General features: G+C 44.8%; 1 protein-coding gene across 2 annotated transcripts; it reads right to left on the minus strand.

The window, feature by feature from the left end:
• Nucleotides 1–200: 200 nt before the first annotated feature.
• Nucleotides 201–24,658, minus strand: Tubgcp4 (tubulin gamma complex associated protein 4). Of its 2 annotated transcripts, XR_007208878.1 has the most exons (19): nt 24,553–24,658; nt 18,985–19,113; nt 16,794–16,916; nt 16,417–16,470; nt 15,745–15,801; nt 14,454–14,533; nt 11,606–11,807; nt 11,170–11,335; nt 10,873–10,997; nt 9,309–9,359; nt 8,492–8,597; nt 6,659–6,766; nt 5,921–6,062; nt 4,505–4,682; nt 3,169–3,303; nt 2,129–2,245; nt 1,423–1,562; nt 767–960; nt 201–453 (listed from the first exon to the last, which is right to left on the minus strand). XR_007208878.1 is itself a non-coding variant. In XM_048333134.1 (18 exons), the coding sequence occupies exons 1-18, from the start codon at nt 24,628–24,630 to the stop codon at nt 948–950; spliced, it is 2,004 nt and encodes a 667-aa protein (XP_048189091.1). In that variant the 5' UTR covers nt 24,631–24,658; the 3' UTR covers nt 544–947. The 2 variants fall into 2 exon arrangements, 1 of the variants encoding a protein (XP_048189091.1); XM_048333134.1 differs by lacking the exon at nt 201–453 and having other exon boundaries at nt 544–960.
• Between the last annotated feature and the right edge of the window lie 1,235 nt (nt 24,659–25,893).

The raw sequence follows: 25,893 nt of genomic DNA on the forward strand, positions 1-25,893 counted from the left end.
CTCAGTGTTTATTTTGCTTATATTGAAGTGAACCTTAATGATTGTCAGTTGAGGGCTATGAAGCAAACAGTAATTTCTGTGATGATAGGATAAGGGGGGGTGGGGGGACTGGGAATGTGGCCTAGTGGTAGAGTGCTTGCCTAGCATGATGAAGCCCAGGGTTAGATTTCCAGCTTTTTCTGTTTATTTGGTGCTGAGGAAAGGTGCTAGCTTTGAGCAAAAAGAAGCCAGGGACAGTGCTCAGGCCCTGAGTCTAAGCCCCAAGACTGGAAAAAAAAAAAGGATAAAGAACAATGTGACCTACTTTTTCTTAAATGCAGAATATATTGTCATTAACTAGACAGAATTTCCCTCTTACTAATCTAAAAGAATTGGAACTTACTGGCAAAACTCCTCAGGTTCACAGTTTTGAAGATCCTTAAGAGTGGGTGGGAGTCTGTCAATCATACATTTCTGAAGAAGGAAAGATAATGCGTGTGTATAAATTTCTTGGTGGGCAGAGAGGGAAAGCCTTTATTTGGTTGGTAAGTAACATTTAGCAGCTGACTTATTTATAAACTATTTTTTATTCATGAACTGAACCAAAAATATTTAACTGTCATCTCTATCGTTTACTGAGACATCTCCCACACCGAGTGGTAAATCATCACTATTATAAAATGAACGTATCCCACAGATAAAGTTTCACTGTAAAAGATCAGAGAAGGGACAGTTGATCCACCGGTTCTCTTGGTGGACAAGGATTTCTCTAAGGAGCAGCAGTTACCTTCCTCTGGGGAGTGATAGAAGGATCTGTACTTTTGTGTGGCTTCTAGGAGAAAAGGTAGAACTCTCACCAGGCTGCAGACATTTGGTGAGTTGCTAGAGATTGAGATGTTTTCAGTCTTCTGTTACAACTTGGGAATATGGTGACTGTTACTTCAGTTACTTCAGTTTATGAAAAAAGTTCACATCCCAAAACTACAAAAGGAAAAAAGAGACAGTAAATATTTACCATCCTTTCCCAAGACTCTTCTGTGAACTCACTTAGAAAGGAAGGTGGGGCTGGGGATATAGCCTAGTGGCAAGAGTGCCTGCCTCGGATACAGGAGGCCCTAGGTTCGATTCCCCAGCACCACATATGCAGAAAACGGCCAGAAGTGGCGCTGTGGCTCAATTGGGAGAGTGCTAGCCTTGAGCAGGAAGAAGCCAGGGACAGTGCTCAGGCCCTGAGTCCAAGGCCCAGGACTGGACCAAAAAAAAAAAAAAAAAAAAAGAAAGGAAGGTGTACTTTTCTGAAGGGGATTGATTGAAACCAAGTACCATCAAATCTCAGTATTGATGAGGGTATTTGGAAGAGGAGATAGCTAAAGTCTCTTGGAGTTATAACTCACCACCCCTCCACACCCAAAGTCTACCGAGTTTCCCCATGGTTGTCCCTACCTGCCCAGTGTTCCTCCAGCTTGGGTGTAGTATTTGTTGTAATCTAATCGTAAGAGTAGTTGAGCCAAATCTGAGTTGATTTGATGGTTGCGAACACTGGAGAGAATCTTGAATAGGAGTGAAGACTGGCGGCTGAAGCCCTGTCGAGAGAAGTCAGCTGTCATTCGTGATCTCACTGACTCCATGCCCACAGCTCAGAGTAGAGGGGGTTCTGCAGGAGCAGCCTTCTAGTAGCTCCTAAAATGGCTTCTTAGGACCAAGCCTATAAAAATGTATGGCTTCCTACTCATTAGTAGGAACTTAGCATCTGGTTGCAAATCTGTGTAGTTGTGTACTAAGGTCTGGGGAACTTGCTTGTTACAGGGAGGTGCTGCAGCCTCACTGGGCTGGGGGCTGCGGTGAGGAGCACTGCTAGCCAGGACTTGGTGGGCTGGAAATGCCCTTGAGGGCTCAGCTTCTTCTGGACATTGTGGTGGCACATTAATCATCTACTTCAACATTTTTATGTTTGTATCTTGTGATTTCTGTGTGTGCGGATTGGGGAGACACTTTAGTGACTGGGAGGGAAGATCATGAGTTGTTGCAGGGAAAACTGTCTCTGTCCTTTGGCAGAGCATGCACTCGCCTTCACGAGGACGCCCAGCTGGGCAGCCCTGCACTCATCCAGGGGGCCCAGGCTCTAGCCTTTGGCAGAGCATGCACTCACCTTCACGAGAATGCCCAGCTGGGCAGCTCCGCGCTCATCCAGGGGGCCTAGGTTCTGGCTGACCAGCGAACAGAAACTGTGACAGAGATCGAGGATTTCATTCAAGCAGTGAAACACCTAGTCAGTAAACAGATGTGGCATTAGGGCAATCATTTGGAGGTCTAATAGCTGACTTTGACTGGCTAGCCTTCCAGTGCAAACGCGTGCAGCCTGATCCTCTTCCTGCAGTCCCCTCTGCACAAATTCCTCCACTCCAGCTAGGTTCATCATGTCGTCCTCGTTTCTTAGATTCCCCAGTCTATTGCCCTGGGTCTGTGATGCTCTCATTCTCCTTGATAGCAGTTTGGACAAGCCCGCTCTCAGTGGAGTGTTTTTCAAGAAGCCTTTAGTGAACCCTCTCTCTGCCATAGGATCTGTGTTTTGGCAATTGTGTTGTTATTAACCTTTGTGTGTATATGTCTTTCTCCAACTAGATTGTGAGCTCCTTAAGGGCAGAGCCATGACTTATACCTCTGTATCCCCAGTGCCTTGCATACAGTAAGCACTCAATAAAGATTTAATGATGACAACCTACTCTGATAGTCTGCTTTTCCCCAAGGATGTAGCAGGCTGTTCAAGGTCCATGTTTACTCAACAGTGGTTTGCAGTTGTATTCAATTCATAAAACCATCTGGAGTGGCATCTGTAACTTTCTTATACAGCAAGAGTCACAGACCAAAAGTCAAAACAGAAGTCTAGCACCTTTGGTGTGACATCCTGAGCAATAGCTAGTTCACAACTGGAGCTACAGTGGAACCGTTAGTCTACAAATTTTAAAGGGGTTATTTTGGCCTTCCTGCTTTTCATCCTGGAATCAGAACCTATTTGTGAGCTTTAAAATCCTCCATTTATCTCCATAGATATTCACCAAACTTCTGTGGTAAATATTTCCATTCTCTTTTAAGATTCCCTTTTTGTAAGTTAAAAATACTTACAAAAGTTGAACAAGTGCTTCTAGTTTCCTGTCCTGTTAGCTATGAGAACCAAGCATGCTTACTTACAGGTTTCAGCAAGATAAAGGACTGAGCCAGCAAGTTGCTGAGGAAGTGGTCATGAGCCAGGCGAATGCTTTCAAAGTCTCGGGTAGAGTTGATCTGATGAAGCAGCTGTGAGAACTGAGACTCCAGAACATCTACCTGGTACACAGTTAAAGAGATCATGCTTTAGTACCTTTTCACCTGAGCACTCTTGCCTGTCAAGTGACGGAATGAAATAGAAAGCCTTTGCCTCTTTCATCCTCCTGCTAACCAAGCCGCTTCCAGCCTGACCACAACCAGCGCCACACTCCCCAGCCATCTACAAGTTTTCTTTTTTTTTTTGCCAGTCCTGGGCCTTGCACTCAGGGCTTGAGCACTGTCCCTGGTTTCTTCCCGCTCAAGGCTAGCACTTTACCACTTGAGCCACAGCGCCACTTCTGGCCTTTGTATATATGATGCTAAGGAATCGAACCCGGGGCTTCACGTATACGAGGCAAGCACTACCATATTCCCAATCTTTTTGCTTTATTTATTTATTTTTTTGGCCAGTCCTGGGCCTTGGACTCCGGGCCTGAGCACTGTCCCTGGCTTCTTCCCGCTCAAGGTTAGCACTCTGCTGCTTGAGCCACAGCGCCGCTTCTGGCCGTTTTCTGTATATGTGGTGCTGGGGAATCGAACCTAGGGCCTCGTGTATCCGAGGCAGGCACTCTTGCCACTAGGCTATATCCCCAGCCCTTTTTGCTTTATTTTTAACAATGGCCTTGCATTAATGCCCAAGCCAGCTTACTGATGTTTTTTGCCTAGCTGAGATGACAGGCCTGACAGCAGCCTCTTATTGCCTGAGAACAAAGTCTCTCTCTCTTCTCATCTAGGCTAGGCTGTCCTTAAGAACTGTGATCTCCCTGATCTCTACCTCTGAGTTGTTAGGTCTATAGGCATGAGCCATTGTGCTCGACAAAACAGTCCTTAAACTTTCTAAAACCCCAGCATTTTTTTTTTTGGCCAGTCCTGGGCCTTGGACTCAGGGCCTGAGCACTGTCCCTGGCTTCTTTTTGCTCAAGGCTAGCACTCTTCCACCTGAGCCACAGCGCCACTTCTGGCCATTTTCTGTATATGTGGTGCTGGGGAATCGAACCCAGGGCCTCATGTATATGGGGCAAGCACTCTTGCCACTAGGCCATATCCCCAGCCCTAAAACCCCAGCATTTTTGATGAACAGAATGTAAGTATTTTAGTCCCATTTCCTAGGCCTACTAGATTTGAGCTCAAGGGCTCATACTTGCTGGTCAGGGGCTCTACTGCTGAACCATGCCTTCAACCTTTTCATACCCCTTCCTTCTACTCATCCCTTAGAACACACCTGCAGATAGTACTGAAGATTATCCACCAAGAAGGCCATGTGATTTCTTAGGCGCCACTTCACGGCATCAGTCTGGTTGGACTTGAGATGCTTGCGCTGCATTTGTAGGGCCCAACAGTGCTGCAGTTCAGCTTGGACCCGGCGCACACTCAGTAAGTATTTAAAAACAACATTGTACCTGGGAAAGAAACATCGGACTAAGATACAGACTTAGGGGTTGGGAATGTGGCCTAGTGGTAGAGTGCTCGCCCTCGTATACACGAAGCCTTGGGTTCGATTCCTCAGCACCACATATACAGAAAAGGCCAGAACTGGCGCTGTGGCTCAGGTGGCAGAGTGCTAGCCTTGAGCAAAAAGAAGACAGGGGCAGTGCTCAGGCTCTGAGTTCAAGCCCCAGGACTGGGAAAAAGGAAGTAATAAGTTAACAAATACAAATTTTACCCTCCTCTACTTGACAGATACTAGGATTCTGTGGTACCCACCTCTCCCCAAAATGACAGATGGGAAAGAATCGCTAGAGATGTAGACAAATAAGTGAAGCTGGTGTTCTCTTCCGCTCTCCCTGCAATCCTGGGGCTAAACCTGAGCTTCTTTGTGCTCAAGGCCAGCACTCTACCACTTGAGGCATAGCACTGTTAGTCTTTTTCTGCCCTGGCTAGCTTCAAACCTCGATCTTCAGATCTCAGCCTCCTGAGATCTCAAGCCAGTGCCTGGCTTGAAGCTGATTCACTTAAGACATACAGCAGTCAAGTCAGCTGCAGCTATACAACATAAAATATCTTCCTATTAAATCACAGTTCTTTTGGCGAATATATGTCGGTATTATACAACTACAGAAAAAGCAAAGGAAACACGGGATATCTGATAGCTTCCGGAGGGAGAGGGCTTGGGGGTCACAGAGGACCAGGATATACATCAGCATTGTGGTGCTTGTGTCACAAAGTGTTTTTTCTGGTGTGTGTTCAGGCAGGAGGGTCTTGTACAGAGCAGTAAGTATGTTACGAATCAAGGATTATGATTCCAGGAAGACAATGTCTTATTTAGCAAATTAAAAAAATGATGTAAGCAGCTGTACACCTCCCATTCCTCTCCAGTACTTAGTGCGCTCTCCTCACCATGCCTGCAGCCTCGTTAACTACAGTCAGCGCTCTGGAAGGCGCGACGGTCTGGAACTTATTTAAAATCTAGTGAGCTGGGTCCAATGACACACACCAGAATAATACCAGAACCTGGAAGTCTGAGGCAAGTTTGAATGAGGCTAGCCTGGAGTATTTTGTGAGACCCCCGTGTCAAACAAGAAATGAAGCCTAATGAACAAAAAGTGGTAAAGCTAGTTGGTTGGCTGTCTTGCCACTTCTGGTCAATGTCTTCCCCTTGGAAGTCAAGTGGGAATGCTCATGAGAAGCAAATACTCACTTTTCTAGGACAGCTGGGGTGAAGAGAATGTGTAGAGGCCACTGTACTTTGTAGGAAAGACCTAGCGCTGCCCAGCCAGAGGCAGGAGCTTCGCGGGGGGAGGTTTCTCGAGAAGGACCTTCTCTCATCTGAGTAGCATCTCCTACTTTTGACCAAGAAGGAAATGAAGAAATCCCAACTTCAGTAATCAAGAGAGTCAACAAGAATGGCATTCATGAAATAGTTCACGGAGCAGACAGTAGCAGAGCACAAAACAAATACAAAGGCAGAGGAGCAAGGAAATCTGAGATAGGCTCTCTTGGAAGGCTGTTTGGGGATACAGTAGCTGTAATCCCAGCTACTGGTGAGGCTGAGATTTGAGAGTTGTGAGCCAGCCTGGACAGCACAGTCCTGATACCCTATCTCCAATAAATCATAGAAAAGGCTGCAAGTAGAGCTGTAGCTAGCCTTGAACAGAAAGCTCAGGGATAGTTCCCAAGCCCACAGCTCAAGCCCCAGAACCTGTTTCCCTAGAGGATAGAAGTACGTACCAGAGACCATTCTGGCAACTTTAAAAAAAAATACCCCCAACAAAAATATCAGCACGACCTAGGCATCTTCACTTAGCCTTTCAGATTAGTAACTTTCCTTTTCTCCCACAGGAGATTAAGACTACTGTGCTGGGTGGATCTCCTGAAGGGGGACAGAAGCAGAGACAGCAAGCAGATGACGGCCTAAAGGGAGGCAGGAATAGCAAACCTTTGTGCTCCTTCCCATGGTACTCGATTGTCAAGTGCAGCAGAGGGAGCAGGTTGTCATCATCCAGCAGTACTTTGTGTGCGGACTGTTGAAAGGCTACATTTACATCTGTAAGAAAAACACACAGGCTAACATGAAAGCTAATAGGGTGCAGTGGACATGTTACTTTTGCCTGACTAGCTTTCATTCCTCATCCTTTCTTAATGGTTAAGTCTCCTTCAAGAGTTCCTGTAGTTCTAGGGGTTAAGGCACATGGGCTTGGTAGATAGGTGAGCCAGACATGATCAGATGGGCTGCAGTAGTCCACCTGTTTTACCCAGTTTTAGTGATGGGACTAGATACAGCCAACCCAGAAGCTGTATTCAGACTTCTAATAAGTGCAGTTGTTTTAAAGATAATAGAGTGTGGCTGGGACTATGGCTTAGTGGTAGAGTGCTTGCCTAGCATATATGAAACCAGGGTTTGATTCCTCAGTGCCACATAAACAAAAAGCCAGAAGTGGAGCTGTGACTCAAGTGGTAGAGTGCTAGCCTTGAGCAAGAGAAGTTTAGGGATAGTGTCCAGGTCTTGAGTTCAAGCCCCAGGACTAGAGGGAGGGGGTGGCGTTGATTTTATGTCCAGCTACTTTCCTATAGGCATTTATCAGCTCTAGGAACTTGAGGGGGAGTCTGGGAGGCCTCTATATGAGATCAGCTACAAAGAGGAAGTTTATGGCTTATTCCTTCCCTATTTGGACCCCTTTGTCTTTTTCTTGCCTTACTGCTCCAGCTAGGAATTGTAGTTTTATATTAAAAGGAGAGGAGGGTGGAGATGCATGCTTGTCTTGTTCTTGATTTTAGAGGAAATGCTTTTAGTTTTTTCCATCTTATTGGCTATAGGTTTGTCCTGAAGGGTGTGTGTGGAGAGAGTGATGGGTGTATATGCATATGTGACACTGTATTTATAATCTGATATGAATTACAAAAAGATAAAAGAGAAACATAGTTAAGATGAGACCTTGGTATTGTGCTAACACTCCAAACCACAGTCTGAGAAGAAAGGCAAAGCTTAAAGACAGGGAGAGAGCAAGTATTACAACACTATGTGAGCTATCCGATCAAACTTTCCCTAAAGCCAGCACTTCTGACCTTTTAGTTAGGAGAATTAACATTCTCCTTTTAAGTGAATCTGAACTGGGTTTGTGATAGCTGCAACCAAAAAAATAATTTTTTTTTTTTTTTTTTTTTTTTTTTTTTTTTTGGCCAGTCCTAGGCCATGAACTCAGGGCCTGAGCACTGTCCCTGGCTTCTTTTTTGCTCAAGGCTAGCGCTCTGCCACTTGAGCCACAGCGCCACTTCTGGCCGTTTTCTGTATATGTGGTGCTGAGGAATCGAACCCAGGGCCTCATGTATATGAGGCAAGTGCTCTTGCCACTAGGCCATATTCCCAGCCCCCAAAAAAATAATTTAACTATAGTGGGTTTATAATAATTTAACTATAGTCTGCTATTTTATTTAGCTAGAAAAACAAGAACCTTACTTTTTCCACCCATATTTTCTAACACAAGTCACAATAAATCTCAGTATGCATGCACCATTGTGATAGACATAGTATAAGCCAATGAGAAAAAATACCTGGGTTGAAGGTTTGCACTGAAGGTCTGCACTAACTCCTCCAAGAAGGGGTAGAGTGCTAAGGTGCTGCTCCTAATGCCCCTGGGGAGAAGCTTAGCTGAGAGGTTCCCCGCATCGTGGGGAGCACTGCTCTAACTCACCAGGCTGCTCATCTATGGAGCAGGCCTAAAACAGCAGCAGTAGCAAACACCCGCAGCACCTCAGGGCCATCGGCAATTACCATGCTCAGTTACTGCGGCAGGGGGGGTCTTCAGCATGTGCTGAGCGGTGTCAATGAAGGCCTGAAACAGTTCTCCTCGTCCCAAAAGGTAAAAGTCTTTAATGATCTGAGGAAAGAAGTTCCATTTTTAATTCTGTTAGGCCGGGTCAGAGATCCTCACTCCGCTGACAATTTAACGTGTAATTCCCAGTCTTCTCAGTCTGAAGGAAACAGGCAGTGGCATTTCAAACTGGCATTTTTAGCAGATTCTCATAAGCAGGACTCATTCCTGTTTGAACACTATACCAGAGAAAGTATGATATCAGGTACATAGTTGCTGTGTAGGAGGCCGCCATTAAAGGGATGGGGCAGGCAGAGAAACACCAAGGTCCAGGTGGAAAGGAGGCTCGCCAAGCTGACCAAGCAGGCCTGATGGGATGCAGATAGGAGAACCAGGCGCTCAAGATCTGAACCATGGTCCAACATAGAGAGAGCCGCTCAATAAGGGGCACAGAAAGGGAAATGGCCAACTAGCAGAATCTGACTCCATGAAGACCTGTCGCCACTCCCTAGTAGTGAAGCGGCAGCAAAGGTGCTGTGCTCCCCCCCCCCCCCCCCCCATGCAGTATCTGGTACTGGCATCCTGATGAAACCTTTGCTGCTCCTGTTTTTTTGCCAACCCTAGGCTGTGGCTCCATATACCCATGACAGTTTTCACCAGTGTTAACAGCTGAGTCCACTGTGAAAGTCTGGGTCTAAACAACCAATGCGTTCAAAGACTATAAGTCACTGGCCACCCAGTATCATTTTAAGGATTGAAGGATATCTAAATTATTACCTTCAGTTGACCCAGTAAATCTGACTCTTCTACCATCAGCTTCCAGAGATGCTGTGAAAAGAACAAAAAAAGTTGATTAAAGTACAAACCTTTACTTTAGAGAAAGAGTCTGTACAAACTAGCAGTTAAAAAAATAACCAGTGGTAAGAGTGCTTGCCTAGCATACACAAAGCCCTGGGTTCAATTCCTCAGCACTACATAAACAGAAAAAGCCAAAGTAGCGCTGTGGCTCAAATGGCAGAGTGCTAGTCTTGAGCCAAGGAAGCTCAGGGACAGTGCTCAGGCCCTGAGTTCAAGCCCTAGGACTGGCAAGAAAGAAATGAAAGATTATTCACCAGAGTCAAGTGATTTGTCTGATGGACATAAAAACGGTGGCTCAGTTTGTGCAAATCTATAAAAAGTGACATGCTACAATAAACAGAATGATAAATGAGCTGCATGGTCACACATTTTTTAAAATTTTAACTTGATTAAAAAACAAAAAATATAGGTATTTTTGACAAGTGGGGAAAAGCTGAAAGTTTATCTGGGGACAGGAATAAAACAATTAACTATTAGAACTAAAAAAGTACAGCAAGCCAAGTATAAGATCAGCCAATTAAAAAATCATTACTATTCTCTGTATAAGCACCTTTTTTGTTGTAGTGCTGAAATATGTACAGGAAAGCAAATAAATCCTAAGTTTACATGTTAAAAAATTTCACAGCTGAACACAGCTCTATAACCAGCCGTCCCCAGATGGAGAAGTGGACCACACCGGACACTGCTGGCCCCTGGAAGTCTTGGCTAACTCAGAGGCCAGGGCTGTTCAGACATCTAGCACCAGTGTGTTTTCCTGAGACCATGCTGCCCCAGCTAAGCCTTGAACTCATTTTCCTCCAACTTCAGCCTCAAATGCTGGGATAACAGACTGAGCAACCAAGCCTTGTTTAATATGCATGCTTTAAAAAATTAAAGTTGAGAAGAAAATCATTCTAAGGCAGATGAATAGGTCACACATTTGCAAGACATCTGCTTTTCCGTTGGGCATACTTTGATTATCATTGTTTAATATTGATGTAAGTTCATTCTAAGCTTCATTCCATTTGTCTGTGTCTGGGGGTGGTGGTGGGGATTAAATCCAGGACCTTGTGAATGCCGGGCAAATGCTTGCTTTACCACTGAGCTACATTCCCGATCCCCAAATCCAACTTTTTTGCCTTTCATCTTTACACAGTTTGTAGCAATATATTCATTTCAAAATTTCATGAGAACATTTTTTTGTGAATTACATATAAAATCAAAGTGAAGACCGCAGCTATGTGAAAAAGAAAAGTCAAGTGCTCCATTTCCGGGGGAAGTATTTTCTGTCTGAAACACTAAGACAAAAGACAAACCTTGGGGGGCTGGGAATATGGCCTAGTGGCAAGAGTGCTTGCCTCATATATAGAAAACGGCCAGAAGTGGTGCTGTGCTAGCAGAGTGCTAGCCTTGAGCAAAAGAAGCCAGGGACAGTGCTCAGGCCCTGAGTCCAAGCGCCAGGACTGCCCCTCGCGCCCCCCCCCCCCAAAAAAAAAAGACAAACCTCGGCCACAGTGCTACGAATGCGATCCACCACCTGCTCAAAGTCCACCAGGCTGAAGAGAGGCTGCTGCTTGAGCCGGTGCAGCTCTGCAGCAAACGTGTCCTCCTGGTTCTTCAAAATGGACCCTGCAGAACGGAGCAAGCTGTCGGAGGAAGGACAGCGGGGACAGCAAGGGCTCTGGAGAGGGCACATGTCAGGACTGCCCACCAGCTACTCAGTACCAGGCAGGCTGAGGGCCACAGGGGCTTCTGAAAGAGCCGTGCACACATGTGGTACACAAGGCAAGTAGAATCCTACCTTTTCTAGTGAGGTTCACATTTTGATTCTCAAACATCTGGACAGATTCTCCAACAAAGAGGATTTTTTCAGCAACCCTCACTGGAATGTAGGAGGGCAGAATCTCCACCCGCAGGGAAAACTGCTTCAGAGAAGGGGCCAGCATGTTCTCCTCTTCAATCAGGCGCTAGTTAAGGAAACGGCCCACATCAGAGACAATGAGGAGGAGGTTTGCACTTCTGCACAATCCTTAAACCACTAAGTCATGTTTAAAAATTATCAGGTAGCTGCTACTTGCAGAGACAAGATTGTGTGTGTGTTTGGGCACATTGGTACCACAAACAAAAAATAGGAGGTGCCTGGGTTATGAGTGGAGAAGGGATCAGCAGGGGATGAATGTGTTATAGACTTTCTTGCCTTCTGGTAGGATTGTTCGGGGCTCTTACTGTGTTCTTACCAAGTCCTGGAGTTCTCTCAGTTGTTTTCCTGTCAGTCCTCCAATACCTAGATCCTCTTCGTCCTCTTCTGGCTGGGCATTGATCGTGCCTGAAGATGGACCCTGCTTGATGAAGAACTCTTCATGCTGGTCCAAGAGCAGACCATGCAACATCCAGGCTGAGAGCTGTTTATACATGACCCCGTGACACACAGCCAGGATTCTGAGGAAAGGAGAGGAGAGGGGAGGCAGAGCCCGGGAAGTCCATGCCTGGGCAAAGCCACAGAGGCCCAGCTCTCCACTGCTCTGACTATCTGAGAATGAGCCAGAGAGGAAGTGAGTTAAAAATAATTGTTTTCTGGGAAGGGTGGCTTAGTGGTGGAGTGCTTGCCTAGCATGCATGAAGCCCTGGGTTTGACTCCTCAGTACCACAGAAAAAGCCGCATGTGGTGCCTTGTGGCTCAAGTGGTAGAGTGCTAGCCTTGGGCAAAAGAAGCCCATGTACAGTGCCCAGGCCCCAAGACTGGAAAAAAAAAATTGTTTTAGGTAAATGGCTTATGAATGAACCTATGCACTTGTCTGAACTGTTAAGTAAAGTTCAGAGTTTTTCTTGTGCTAGTTCTGGGGCTTGAATACACTATCCCTAAGTGTACAAGGCTAGCACTCTACCACCTGTGCCACAGCTCCATTTCCAGCCTTTTTTTTTTTTTTTTGGCTGGAAATAGTCTCGCAGACTTCCCTGCTCAGGCTGGCTTCGAACTGCGATCTTCAGATCTCAGCTTCCTGAGCAGCTACAATTACAGGCATGAGCCACCAGCATCTGGCTGTGAATTTTTTCTCTTTTTTTGGTCTCAGAAGATTCAATATGTGAGTGCCAAGTAGACATGAAAACGTATTATGCAACAAAATACAGAACTAAAAATGTAGAAGGCAACGTTTTGGGAAATAAGATACTGAGGTGGTCTCAAGGGCTATGTCCAAAGAATAGCACAATAATTACAAAGGGGAGAAGGTAGCTCTACAGTGGAGATCTGACACATGACACCTAAACCAAGTGACCAACCTTCAGCGGTAGTGGTGAACCTACTTCCCATGCCTTGTACAGGCTGGGGAGGAATGGGAGTACCACTGGAGTTGTCACCTTATAAAAATGCTTAACCTCAATGCAACGAGGAATGGATCCCAGGCCACTGTGGGGCATGCTGTAGACAGCTGGTAAAGGCTCTGGAAAATATTATCAGAGACAACAAAAGGCTAGGACAGCTGTTTTAAAATGAAAAGACATAAAACCAAAGGCACTATGTAAGCATCGACTGGATTTTCAATCGGGGAAAAATCAGGTATATTTGTTTTTAGGGGAACTGGGGAAATCTGGATGGTATATTTCTGAATTAATGTTAATCTTAGCTGTAATGCAGTACTGAAGTTGTATGGGGGGGAAGTGTTTATGGGCTAAGTTTAGGGGGTAAGTGTTATGATATCAACAACCATTTCCTAAGGTTGAAATTTTTCAAAATAAAAAGTTGAGAGAAAAAAAGAGTTTGAGTCTCGACCTGCAATATTATTGTATACTAAGTAAGAATCTCTTTTATAACAAAAATCAAGGCTAGGATAGCTCAAGCCTGTAATCCTACCTATTTGTGAGGCAGAAATCGGAGGACTGTGGTTTGAGACCAGGTCAGGCATACAAGTTCATCTCATCCAATGGCTGGGCACAGAGATGTGTACCTGTCATCTCCATAGGTGTGGGGAGGAACATAGCTTAGGCTTCCCAGACAGTACACGAGACCCTACCTCAGAAAGAGACGCTGCACACCAGTGCCAGTGGCTCACGCCTGGAATCCTAGCTCCTTAGGAAGGAGGCTGAGATCTGAGGATTATAGCTCAAAGCCAACCTGGGCAGGAATGTCTGAGACTCTTTATCTCCAATTGACCACCAAAAAGCCAAAAGCGGAGTTAGGGCTCAACTGGCACAGTGTTAGTCTTAACCAAATAAGGACAGCACCTAGGCTATGAGTTCAAGCCCCAGTAATGGCACACACACAGAAAAAGTAATTTGCCAGAGGGCGGGGCCAGAGGGGAGAGGAAAAGTGGGAGAAAACTAGGGGTAACACTGTACAAGAAATGTACTCATTACTTTATATAACTGTAACCCCTCTGTACATCACCTTTACAATGAAATTGCAAACCTGGGGGCTAGAGGTGAGGCTCAAGTGGTAGAGCACCTGCCTAGGAAGCACGAGGCCACAGTTCAAAACCCAGAAACACTAATAAAAATAAAAAGAAGAAAAAAACCCAAATGGAAAGTTACTTATGTTTTTATGTATCTGAGTATGTGCTCTGGAGAACATCCGAGCTCCTGAAAAGCTGTGACAAATATTCCTAGCACTGCAAACTATAAAAATAAGTGTCATGTTGTCTATGTGCAACATATACAAGTGTAACAGGCAGTTCTGATGGTTGACTTGCACAGTGGTAAGGGTTTAAAGGGCCTCAGAGACCATCTATTTCGATTTTGTAGAATGTCATTCTGTCCTTGTAAAAAATAAAAAAAGAAGAACATAGGAAGGACAAATGGACAGCATTTAATCGTGTTGTATGTCTGTGAGGGAGATTGGAAATTGAACCAGGGTGCTTGCACATAATTTTGAAGGATCATACTGTGAATTCGACTAAATCTTGTTTTTGATACTTCACTTTACACCCCTGACTTTGCGATGCCTGAGCCACTGTAAGGATGACATGGACTCCTCTGCTCAGGAGCCTTTCTAGCCTAGTCATAACTTTCCCCAGAAGAAAACCTGACATGATGAGAAGTCATCATGACTTTTCTAATTTATCCACAATCCCTAATAAAGCCACAGCTTACTTTTCTAGTGCACTTCGAACAGGAGGCAAACCTCCACAGCTGTGTTTGTAGACTGTTTCCAGGATTTGACAACCATGAATCTGTGGAAAATACAGCATTGTCAAATGGATTACATTTCAACAATTCACGCAACACAAACTCTCCTTCTATACTCAAGCAAGAGGTCACAACTGATCAAGAGATCCAGCAGGGAATGGGAATACGGTGTCACATACACAAGGCTTCTCAGAGGCAGACTACTACCCACATCATCAGCACTACTTGTGGTCCTGATAGAAATGCCAATCCCCAGATAGGGCTCAGCAGCTCGCAGGCTGAGTTCCAACACTGTGCCGGCGATTCTATGCACAGAGAAGTCCGAGACCTAAGGCACTGAAGAAATCAGCTGTGTACAGTTGGAATCCCAAAGCCAAGGCCCAGTTCAGATTATTTATATGGGGCAATTCACTGTCTCCATGTCCTTTTTTTCAATTAATCACCTTGTATAATTTATGTATCTCAAATTCATGTACCTTATGTGTATTATTTAAAAACTTTTAGCAAATTTATAGCATTGTGTGATAATCACCACAATCCAGGTTCACAATATCTCACACCATAGAAAGAAAGCCCTTTGTGCCTGTCTGTAATCAGTCTCCACTCACCCTCCGCTCCACTGCTTCATGGTTTATGACTAGGAGAGCATCATCTGTCTCTCCAGCACTTCCCCGCAGGAAGGAAGGCTCACCCATCTGCAACACCTTAGTTTGCCACTTCCTTCCTTTAGCCAATGAAAACTGAAAGCCAACTGAGATGCACAGCTAGCTGTAGAACCCTGTGCCCTAGCCTCTATGAAAATGTGTGTCAACAAGGCATATTTAATAAAATAATCTCCTGAGCTTTCATCTAGTGACGTTCTAATTAGAAAACTGCCAGCACCTTACCCATGAACCGTCTACCTTTTTTCTCAGCTCCTTACCTATAAACTGCCTACCTTTTTTCTAAGGATCATTATTTCTAATTCTCTTCAAGATTCTTACCAATGTTTCACTTTTACTCTCCTGCTCTCCTCCCTCCACAAACAGCATTCTGATCCTACCCTGGCAGTATTTTCTTAGTACATCTATTAATATTGCCTCTTCTTTCTGAACCACAAGGTGCTTACAGAAAGAATGGATCTCTTATTTTTGCACTGCTGTCACTAGGCATTAAACATGCAAACATTGGAAAAATAAGTAATAACTGCTAAAAATAATGCTCTTAAAAAGAATGTAAGGCAGCAATATTAACATTGCAAAACAAGGGAACTTACCTTCTGACTCTTAATTTGCTCTACTACAACTGTCACAGAAGGAAAAAGGAGCTGGAACTGCAAAGCAGAGATAAAGAGGGTACGTAACCAATTGTAGGAGAAAACTCAAGAAACGTTTTTGTTTTTGAACAAATCAAAATGGCAACCAAAGGGGCTGGGGATATGGCCTAGTGGCAAGAGTGCTTGCCTCATATACATGAGGCCCTGGGTTAATTCCCCAGCACCACATATACAGAAAACGGCCAGAAGTGGCGCTGTGGCTCAAGTGGCAGAGTGCTAGCCTTGAGCAAAAAGAAGCCAGGGACAGTGCTCAGGCCCTGAGTCCAAGCCCCAGGACTGGCCAAAAAATAAAATAAAATAAAATAAATAAACAAAAAAATGGTAAGCAAAGGGACAGTGGAGGTTTAGAATGCTAATGCAATCTGATGACTAGGTCAGCTGCAGACTGGAAGGTAGCAGCCGGAAGCAGATTCTACTTCAGGGGCTGGTGTAATTGTCAATACTGATGTCACAGGATAGCATTCACTGGAGACATCAGGCATTAACTAAACTTGGAACTCTTTAAGCAGCTAGTAAAGCACATAAATTGCAAAAAACACCAAAAAACATTGGACAAAAATGTTCCAACGGCAGCAACGGATTCCAAGGCATTTTGTTATTTGGAGAGCATACCTGATCTAAGGAGTAATTGACGTGTGATATGGGGAGATGAGGGTCAGCCAGGAACTGCAATGAAACAAAAGAAGCAAGTGGATGTATGAAAACTAGAAACTGTGACAAGGTTTAGTTTTAGGATCTATAGTGTTGAATTTATGATGATTTCTAGATGACAAACCAAAGGCAAAGGCTCATAACTAAGGAACCTTTGCCATGATCTATGAGCCACCTGGGTCATGGCTTGGGTAATCACACAAAAAACCCTGCCTACCAGCCTCCCCAAAAATAGCTCACTCTTAACCACCTGTCCTTATCAAAGGCTACTTGAGATTCAAGACATGCTCGAATTTGCAGTCCTAGAGGTATTACTTCTTGTATTTCTTCTTTCTCACCTCTTGCTCCAAATCAAGCAGTGCTTGGCGATAGGGCTGCAAAACGGAATCGAGCCCTGTGCAGAAGGCCCTCAGGTAGATTCCATGTAACCCACCTTGGCCTTGCTGAGATGGATGGTGATCCTGAAATGAAAGCAAAAGAAGCCAACCTAGCTCAGAAGCGGAAACCTGACGGAGACACTCTCCTTTCATTTGTAGTACTGTCTTTGCTTACATAATGCCATTTCAAAGCAGTCCTTCAGTGAGAGGAAAACCCAGCTGAAGTTAAACATTTCTAAGATCTGTTTAAATTTTTAATTTTCCAAGTGGTCCCAGATATTACAGCCAGTCGAACAGAATTTCTATTAACTCAATTTTTTTTCTTACCCAGCTTAAAAACCTTTGGAATCTGCTCTGTGCCCCCGAGTAATATACAAATCCCTCTCCATGGCATATAATGACTCTCTTACTGCCTCCAGCTGCATCGTCTCGTCTGCCGATCTCCACAGTTCACCAGACATACTTTACTTCTCTCCCTCACTCCTGTGACTCTGACTTCAGGTTCTCATTACAAAGGCACACTTCAGTTTTCTGCCAGGCCCCTCCTGCAGGACCCATCTCAAGCACCTCTTCTCTACCAAGGCTCTTCAGTCTCCTTAGGAATTAATAGTTCCCACTTTGTTTTTAACTACACTTATGGCTTGAATTATACTTTTGTTCAGAGGCCCTGTACTCATCTTTGTAACTCAGCTCCAAGTACAGTTCTTTCAAGAGGGTAAACTGACTAAACAAATAAAATGACCTTCAATTCTCCTCTTCAGTGTTTCTTCTCCTGCTTAGCTTGGCAATTCATCAAGAACATGAGTCTGACAGACAACATGATAGGTTGTGAGACTGTCAAAGGGTTTGGTCTCGATTGGGTGTGTTGCTTTGTTTCTAGTGGTACTAAGATTTGAACTCAGGGCTCTGCCCTTGTTAGGCAGGTATGTTACCCCTTGAGCCACACCTCCAGCCCTGCTTTCATGATTTTTGAGATAGGATCTTACTTCCTGCCCAAGACCACACCTGAACCACAATTCCCCTGTAGTGGGCTTTCTGACAGCTGCATGTTACTGTGTCCGCTTACCTCCTTTTCTGCCTGGGGCTGGCCTAGAACCCTAGTGCTCCCAATCTTTGCCTCTTATATAGCTTAGGAAGTGTATGCTTCTGCACCCAGCTATGGAGCTGAGACGGGGGTCTTGTAAGTTTTCCTGCCTGGACTGGCTGACCACTGCAATCCTCTTGTTCTCAGCTTCCCAAACAGCTATCACAAGGGTAGCCACTGGTAGCCAACTAGTTATTGTTTTAATAGGGTCTTGCATTTTTGCCCAGGCTGGCCCATGTAGTGGGGATGACAGGTGCAGGACACCTAGCGCCACTTACTGGTTGAGATGGGGTCTTGCTAACTTTTCCCATGGGTTCACCTCAAACTACAATCATCCTGATGTCCATCTCCTGACTAGCTGGGATTATAGGCATGATCCACTAAGTCCAGTTGGCTTGTTTTTCTGTAGGGAATTGCAGTTAACTGACTACAGGCTGTACTAAATGACTGACCAGCTTCTCTGACTATGTACTGAGTCAGGTGGTCAGGCTCTGATGGTGATAAGTAGGACAGCAGAATTCAGCAACCAATGCAGTGGGAAGTTTGGGTTCAGGTCAGAAGGCACAGTATAGCCAAAGGTTGCTGCAAAGGATCCTAGTAGTTCTCGAAGATCTGTGCTCAAGCTATAGTATGCATAGCATGGACACTGGGTAACACAGAAAGACCAGACTGGCTCACAACCGTCCAATTGTGTGTTGATCTCATAGTATTTTAAAAAAATAAATGTTTCCAATTACCACAAAAGGAAAGAAAAAGTAGTGTCTTTTATATTTTTCTAGAAAAGAAGCATCACAGGTAGGTTTAGAATCTGGGTACATAGGAACTCCCCTACCATAAGAGACAAAACCCACATGGATAACACGACTAGGGGACAAACTTTGAAAAATGCTATATACAAGAAACCTAATAGAGGCCTTGACGTCACTATTTCCAGTGGTTCAATTCAGGAATATTTCCAGCGATCTGTACCTTATATTACATGACTCACTAGTACACTAGCTGACAGCGTGACAGTTAGTGGTCCTGCCCTCTACAGGCCTGCTGCCTCGGCACAGGACCCTCTCCTACCTGTTGCTGTACATGGCCTGTGTACTGCTCAATGAACTCGGTGAAGCGAATGTAGTCGGTGCCGAGTCGACAGAGGCGATTCAAAACGCTGGTCTCACTTGGGTGGAGAAATGGGAAGTCCTGGGACACCTGTAAGAGGAGGCACAGGACAAGAAGCTGATGCCTGTGTCAATGCCACTAACTCTTTGGGGGTACCTCAAACGCCCCACATTGCCTTCTCCTTTCTAGCTTCCTTTTCCTTCCCTTAACTTGTCCACTTCAGGTTGGTAAATTCTGACAAGGTACTTCACAACTATCTGGACCTAATTACTTGCTTCTTGAAATAGGTATTATGGCAAAGAAGGTATAAACATTTTTTTTTCTTTTTCATCAGTCATGGGGCTTGAACTCTGGGCCTGCGCTGTCCCTAAGCTCTTCATCTCACAGCTAGCACTCTACCACTTGAGCCACAGCCACACTTCCAGTTTTCCGGGGGTTAACTGTAAATAAGAGTCTCACGGACTTTCTTGCCTGGACTTGCTTTGAACCTTGGCCCTCAGGTGTCAACCTTTTGAGTAGCTAGGATTATAGGCATGAGCCACTGGCGCCCAACAAACTTTTTGTTCAACTAATTTAAAATTTTGCTTATTTTTTTCTTTATGTGGTACCAAGGAATCGAATCCAGGGCTTCATGCATGCTAGGCAAGCATTTTACAACTAAGCCACATTCCCAGCCTCCTATAACCAATTAAAAATGGTAAACATTAAAAATAAGTCAACCACACTCTGGGAGTGTGGCTGAAGTGGTAAAATACTAGCAAATGTGAGGTCCTAAATTCAATCCCCAACCTTGTTTCTTATGAAATCTTTAGAGAATAGCCTATGAGGATGTTTTTGGCTGGGCACCAGTGGCTCATGCTTGCAAACCTAGCTACTCAGGAAGCCAAGATCTGAGGATCACTGTTCAAAGCCAATCCTGGCAATAAACTCCATGAGACTTTTATCTCACAAAAAGCCAAAAGTAGAGCTGTGGCTCAAGTGATAGAGCAAAGAAGGTCAGGGACAGCGCCCAGGCCCTGAGTTTAAACCTCAGGACCAGTGTGTGTGTGTGAAATATGTGTGTGCACTCACACACACATAAATGTTTTTGTTTTTGTGTTGGTACCAGTGCTTGAACTCAGGACCTTGAGCTGTTGCTCAGCTTTATTGCTTACGAGCTGTGCCTCCAGTCTAACACTTTGCTGGAGATGTAGGCTTGGACTTCTTCTGCCTGGGCTGGCTTCAAATTGAGATCCTCCACATTTCAGCCTCCAGAGCAGCTAGGATTACAGGCATGAGATACCATGACGGTTTTGAGTTGACCAAAGCAAAGTATCTTTAGCTATATAGCTCAAATTGGGATCTCCAAATACTAAGGGTTTCTCAGATACATTTTGTGAAATTTTAAGACAAGGTTTTGCTATGTGGCCCTGACTGGCATTAAAATCAGGATCCTACTGCTTCAGTCTCTCAAATGCTTAGATTACTGATGTATGCCATGATGTCTGACTCAGACTCTCTATGAAATTTAAAATTTGTTCTCTTAAGGATATCAATGGGCTGGGATATAGCTCACTGGCAAAGTGCTTGCCCTACGGGGCTGGGAATATAGCTTAGTGGTAGAGTGCTTGCCTAGTATGCATGAAGCCCAGGGTTTGATTCCTTACCACCACATAAACAGAAAAAGCCTGAAGTGGGGGGCTGGGGATATAGCCTAGTGGCAAGAGTGCCTGCCTCGGATACACGAGGCCCTAGGTTCGATTCCCCAGCACCACATATACAGAAAACGGCCAGAAGCGTCGCTGTGGCTCAAGTGGCGGAGTGCTAGCCTTGAGCAAAAAGAAGCCAGGGACAGTGCTCAGGCCCTGAGTCCAAGGCCCAGGACTGGCCAAAAAAAAAAAAAAGAAAAAAGAAAAAGCCTGAAGTAGTGTTGTGGCTCAAGTGGTAGAGTGCTAGCCTTGAGCAAAAGAAGCTCAGGGACAGTGCTCACACACTGAGTTCAAACCCCAGGACTGGCAAAAACAAACAAACTAAAAACAAAACAAAAAAAAATCCCAAACTGCTTGCCTAGCAAAGTGCATGTTCTGGGTTCAATTCTCAGTACCAGGAAAGGACCAAAAACAATAAAGAAGGAATATAAAAATCAGGGTAAACATGCCATAATCTATAAAACTTCTTATTATTTGGCCACATACAATTATTTATACATGCATTTTTTGGGGAAGTCAGCCCAGGCTGACCCTGAAGTTATATAGCCCAAACTCTCTTCAAACTTACTATGCAGCACAGACTAACCTGGAACTTCCACTCCTCCAGCTGGGTGGGTTTACCTGTGTGCCACCATGCCCATCTTACATCTGTATTGTTAATTTAATAAAAGAAAAATGACGGCCTAATATATAAAAGTTTTACAGTTTAAGTTGGATAAAGCAGTAAAATGATGTATTTATTCAATCACGTCTTTTTAAGATTGTGGTAAAATGAACATAAAAACACATCATTTTGAAAGCAAACCCAGCAGAACCTCTGGAACACAGCAAAAGCAGTGCTGAGAAGGAAGCCCATAGCTTTAAGTGTCTACATAAAAAGAACACAAATTGCTCAAGTAAATATCCTTATGATGCAACTAAAACTTCTAGAAAAGCAGGAACAAAGCAAAACTACTAGATAGAAGAGAGAGATGATAGCAAAAATCAGGGCAGAAACCAATAGAGACTAAAACTCCATAATAAAAAGTGATGAAACAAAAAGCTGATTCTTTGAAAAAATTAATAAGACTAGCAAACCCCTAGCTAATTTAAGGGGGGGGGGAGGAGAGACAGAAGAGACACAAATCAACAAAATTAAGAAATGAAAAGGAACCATCCCAACAAATACCAAATACCCCCTCCCCCTTCCAAATCCAAAAGACTATGATATAGTACTTTATTTTTTTTTATTTTTTATTTTTTTTGGCCAGTACTGGGCCTTGGACTCAGGGCCTGAGCACTGTCCCTGGCTTCTTCCCGCTCAAGGCTAGCACTCTGCCACTTGAGCCACAGCGCCGCTTCTGGCCGTTTTCTGTATATGTGGTGCTGGGGAATCGAACCTAGGGCCTCGTGTATCCGAGGCAGGCACTCTTGCCACTAGGCTATATCCCCAGCCCTGATATAGTACTTTAAAAACCTATCAGCTGGGCGCTGCTGGCTCACAACTATAATCCTAGCTACTCAGGAGATTGAGATTTGAAGATCACACTTTGAAGCCAGCAAGGGCAGAAAAATCCCTTAGGACTCTTTATCTCCAGACTGGAAAGAAAAATAACAAACACAACATAATAAAGGCTGTCTATGACAAATTTCCATCATATTAAACGTTGGAAAACTAAAACCATTTCCTCTAAGTCAGGAACAGGTAAAGGTGTTACTCTCTCCACTTCTTTTCAGTGTAATACTGGAATTCTTAGCCAGACCAACAAGGCAGGAGAAAGACATAAAAGGAATTCAAATAGGAGAAGTCCACTATCCCGATCTGCAGATCATGATCTTATATCTAAAGGATCCTAGAGACTCCACTCCCAACCTTCTAGAGTTGACCAATAACTATGGCAAAGTAGCACAATACAAAATTAACCCACAAACATCAGCAGCTTTTCTGAATAACAACAATGTACAGATGGATATGGAAATCAAGAAAACAATTCCATTTGCAATAGGTTCAAAACAAACCAACCACCCCAAATAGGAATAAACCTATCAAGAACTGAAGGACCTCTGTAATGAAAACTATAAGAATCTGAAGAAAGAAACTGAAGAAGGCACAGGAAATGGACAGTCCCCTCTCCTATGTTCATGAATTGGCAGAATATCATGAAAATGACCATGCTGCCAAAGACAATCCACAAATTTTGTAATGCCATTCAAAATCCCCATGTCATTTCTTTACCAAGATAGACAAAAATCCAGAAATTCATATAAAACCACAAATGATCCCAAACAGCCAAAGCAAATTTGGGCAAAAATGCTGGATGTATCACAATTCCAGATCTCAAACTTTACTGCAGAGCTATAACAAAAACGGCTATCACAAAAACAAAAAACAATGGTGTTGGGAAAACTGGAATCCATATGTAGAAGACTAAAACTGGATCCCTGCCTGTCACCTTGCACTAATACCAGCTCAAAACAGATCAAAGACCTCAATGTCAGACTTGAAACCTTGAAAGTGATACAAGAAGGAGAAACTCTAGAACTTATTGGCATAGGCAGAAATTTTCTGAGGAGAGTCCCAAGAGCTCAAGCAAATTGGAGACTCAACGAATGTTAATGCATCAATTGGAGACACAACGAATGTTAATGCATCAAACCATAGTTTCTCCACAGCAAAGGACATGGTTACTAGCCTAAACAGACAGCCTACAGACTGAGACCTTTACTAGTAACTAGTATACATCCAACAGGGCCTATTGTCCAGACTATATAAAGAGCTTAAGAAAAGCCCTACCCCTCCTCCTCAAAAAAATTAAAAACCCAATTAAGAACTAAATAACGACTTCCAGAAGAAAGAATGGTCAATAAAAACATGAGTAAATGGGGCTGGGAATGTAGCTTAATGGTAGAGTGATTGCCTAGAATGCACGAAGCCCTGGGTTCGATTCCTCAGTACCACATACACAGAAAAAGCCAGAATTGGAGCTGTGACAAGTACTAACCTTGAGCAAAAGAAGCTCAGGAACAGGGCCGAGGCCCTGAGTTCAAGCCCCAGGACTGGCCAGAAAAAAAAAGAATACAAAACATGAGTAAGTGCTCAACATCCCTGGTTACAAAGGAAATACAAATCAATACAACTGAGATTCCATTGCACCCAAGTAAGATTGACCAGCCCTGAGAATACACACAAGAACAAATGATGGCGGAGACGCAGGAAGAAAAAAGAACCTGCTGGTGATCATTTAAATACAACCACTCTGGAAGGCCGTTCTTCAAAAAAACGAAACATAGGAATTTCCCTACGACCCAGCCATAACCATACCACAGTCTTGGGAATTTACCTACGGCATTCCAAGTCAGGATACAATAAAGACACGTGCGTGTTCAATGCCACACTATTCACACACCAGGGACCGAACAAAATGAAAGCTCTAATGAAGTTGACTTCCCGAGCCCAGGGTTAGGCTGGAAGGTAACACAGGTGCTTTCAACCGTGAGGGGAGCCGAGGCCCAAGCCTGGCGCTGTGAAGGGCCCTCCCTCCCCACGAGTGACTCCACCGGGTGCAGACTTTGCTAGGAAAGAAGTGGGGAGCACACACTCAGATGGGGGGTGGGGATGGTGTGTGTGTTTTCATTCCCCAAGATCAGCTCGGCGCTTAGGGTGTGCTGGTTCAAGCCTCAGCTCGCCACGGGACGCGAGGGTGCACCGCGCCCCCCCCCCCCCCGGGGCCGGGCGGCGCAGGCAGAACCGGCCACGGTGAGCGGGACCCGCGGTCCCCCGCGGTCGGCCCCGGGCCCCGGCGTCTCCGCCCCAGGCGCGCTGCGGCCGCGCTCGCTTCCCGCGCCCGGCGCCTCACAGGACCTGCAGGCCGCTCCGCTTGTTCCAGGTGAAGATGGAGCCCGGGTACCCGCTCAGCGCCAGCAGCAGCTCGTGAATCATCCTCGCGGCGACCGGAGCCCTCGGCCGCCTCGCCCCGCTCCGCTCTCCCGCACCGAGCTACGGGCTCGGCCCGGCCCGGCGGCTCGCCGGGAGCTTCGCTCGCGAGACGAACCCGAGGGAGGCGGGCCGCGTCCCGGAAGTGCGCGGGGCTCCGCCCACCACCTTCGCGCACGCGCAGTGCCCCCCCCCCCCCCCCGAGGCGCCGGCTCCGACTTCCGGTTAGGGAAATCTACTAGGACACAGCAGCGGACCCAATGAATCTGACAATGCATCCTCTACTCGTCCGGTCATGGAGCTTGAAAAAAGTCACTCACCTGGAAGGGCTGAGAATATGGCCCAGTGGTAGAGTGCCTGCCTAGCATGCATGAAGCCCTGGGTTCGATTCCTCAGCACCACATATATAGAAAAGTCTAGAAGAGGCACTGTGGCTCAAGTGGTAGAGTGCTAGCCTTGAGCAAAAAAGCTAAAGGAGTCCAGTCTGGGATCAAAGAGATATGAAATTATGACCTTAATATACATATGTATAATGTGGGGGGGAGAAAAAAAAAACATTGGTTGGAATAGTAGTAGATATGGACTCTGGTTCCAGATGTCTTTTAAGTCGTCAACCTACCTTGGTTTCCACTTCTGTAAAGCAGAATAATGTCTACACTTCATTTGCATCTCAGGGATACCATGCATACATAAAAATTATGTCCATAAAGTGCCTCATTTTCAGGTGTTCTCTACATATGAAAATTACTACATTAATATCAACAGGGTCCTATTACAATCAAGTTGTTGATGGTAGGAAAAATTCTTTACCTGATTTTTACTTCCTGTTGGGGTTACTAGAAATATGCCTATCTGAATCTTTGCATTCTAGGCAGAGAAACAAATTGCAGTGTAGTAAAAGTCACATTAGAATGAGAAATCCTTTCTTATCTGAACACCTAACCACAATCCATTAGGACCCATGATATCCTATTTTACCACACCTAGGACCAACCCTTCAGCTTCCAGATGAAAAGACTACAGAAGGAACAGGGCAGGAGCACATACTCTTAGCAGGGAAGGACCCAGTTTGTCTCTAACTCACAATTCCTGAGGATAAAAAAAAAAACACACAAAAAAAATAGGCTTCACACATTCAATTCAGAATCTAAAAGAATAACCTTTATTTTTTTGTCGGTTGTGGGACTTGAACTCAGGGCCTAGGCGCTGATCCCTGAGCTCTTTTGCTCAAAGCTAGCATGCAACCACTTTGAGCCACAGCACCACTTC

The sequence above is a fragment of the Perognathus longimembris genome, chromosome 23, assembly GCF_023159225.1.
Source record: "Perognathus longimembris pacificus isolate PPM17 chromosome 23, ASM2315922v1, whole genome shotgun sequence".
In the NCBI taxonomy this organism is placed as follows: Eukaryota; Metazoa; Chordata; class Mammalia; order Rodentia; family Heteromyidae; genus Perognathus; species Perognathus longimembris.

Coding starts and splice junctions, on each gene's coding strand:
- Tubgcp4 (XM_048333134.1), bottom strand. CDS start 24,630: ATGATTCACGAGCTGCTGCTGGCGCTGAGCGGGTACCCGGGCTCCATC. Junction 6,063..6,658: donor CCATGGGAAGGAGCACAAAG/GTTTGCTATTCC, acceptor GGTCAAAAGTAG/GAGATGCTACTCAGATGAGA. Junction 1,563..2,128: donor AGCTGGGCATTCTCGTGAAG/GTGAGTGCATGC, acceptor TTCTCTCGACAG/GGCTTCAGCCGCCAGTCTTC.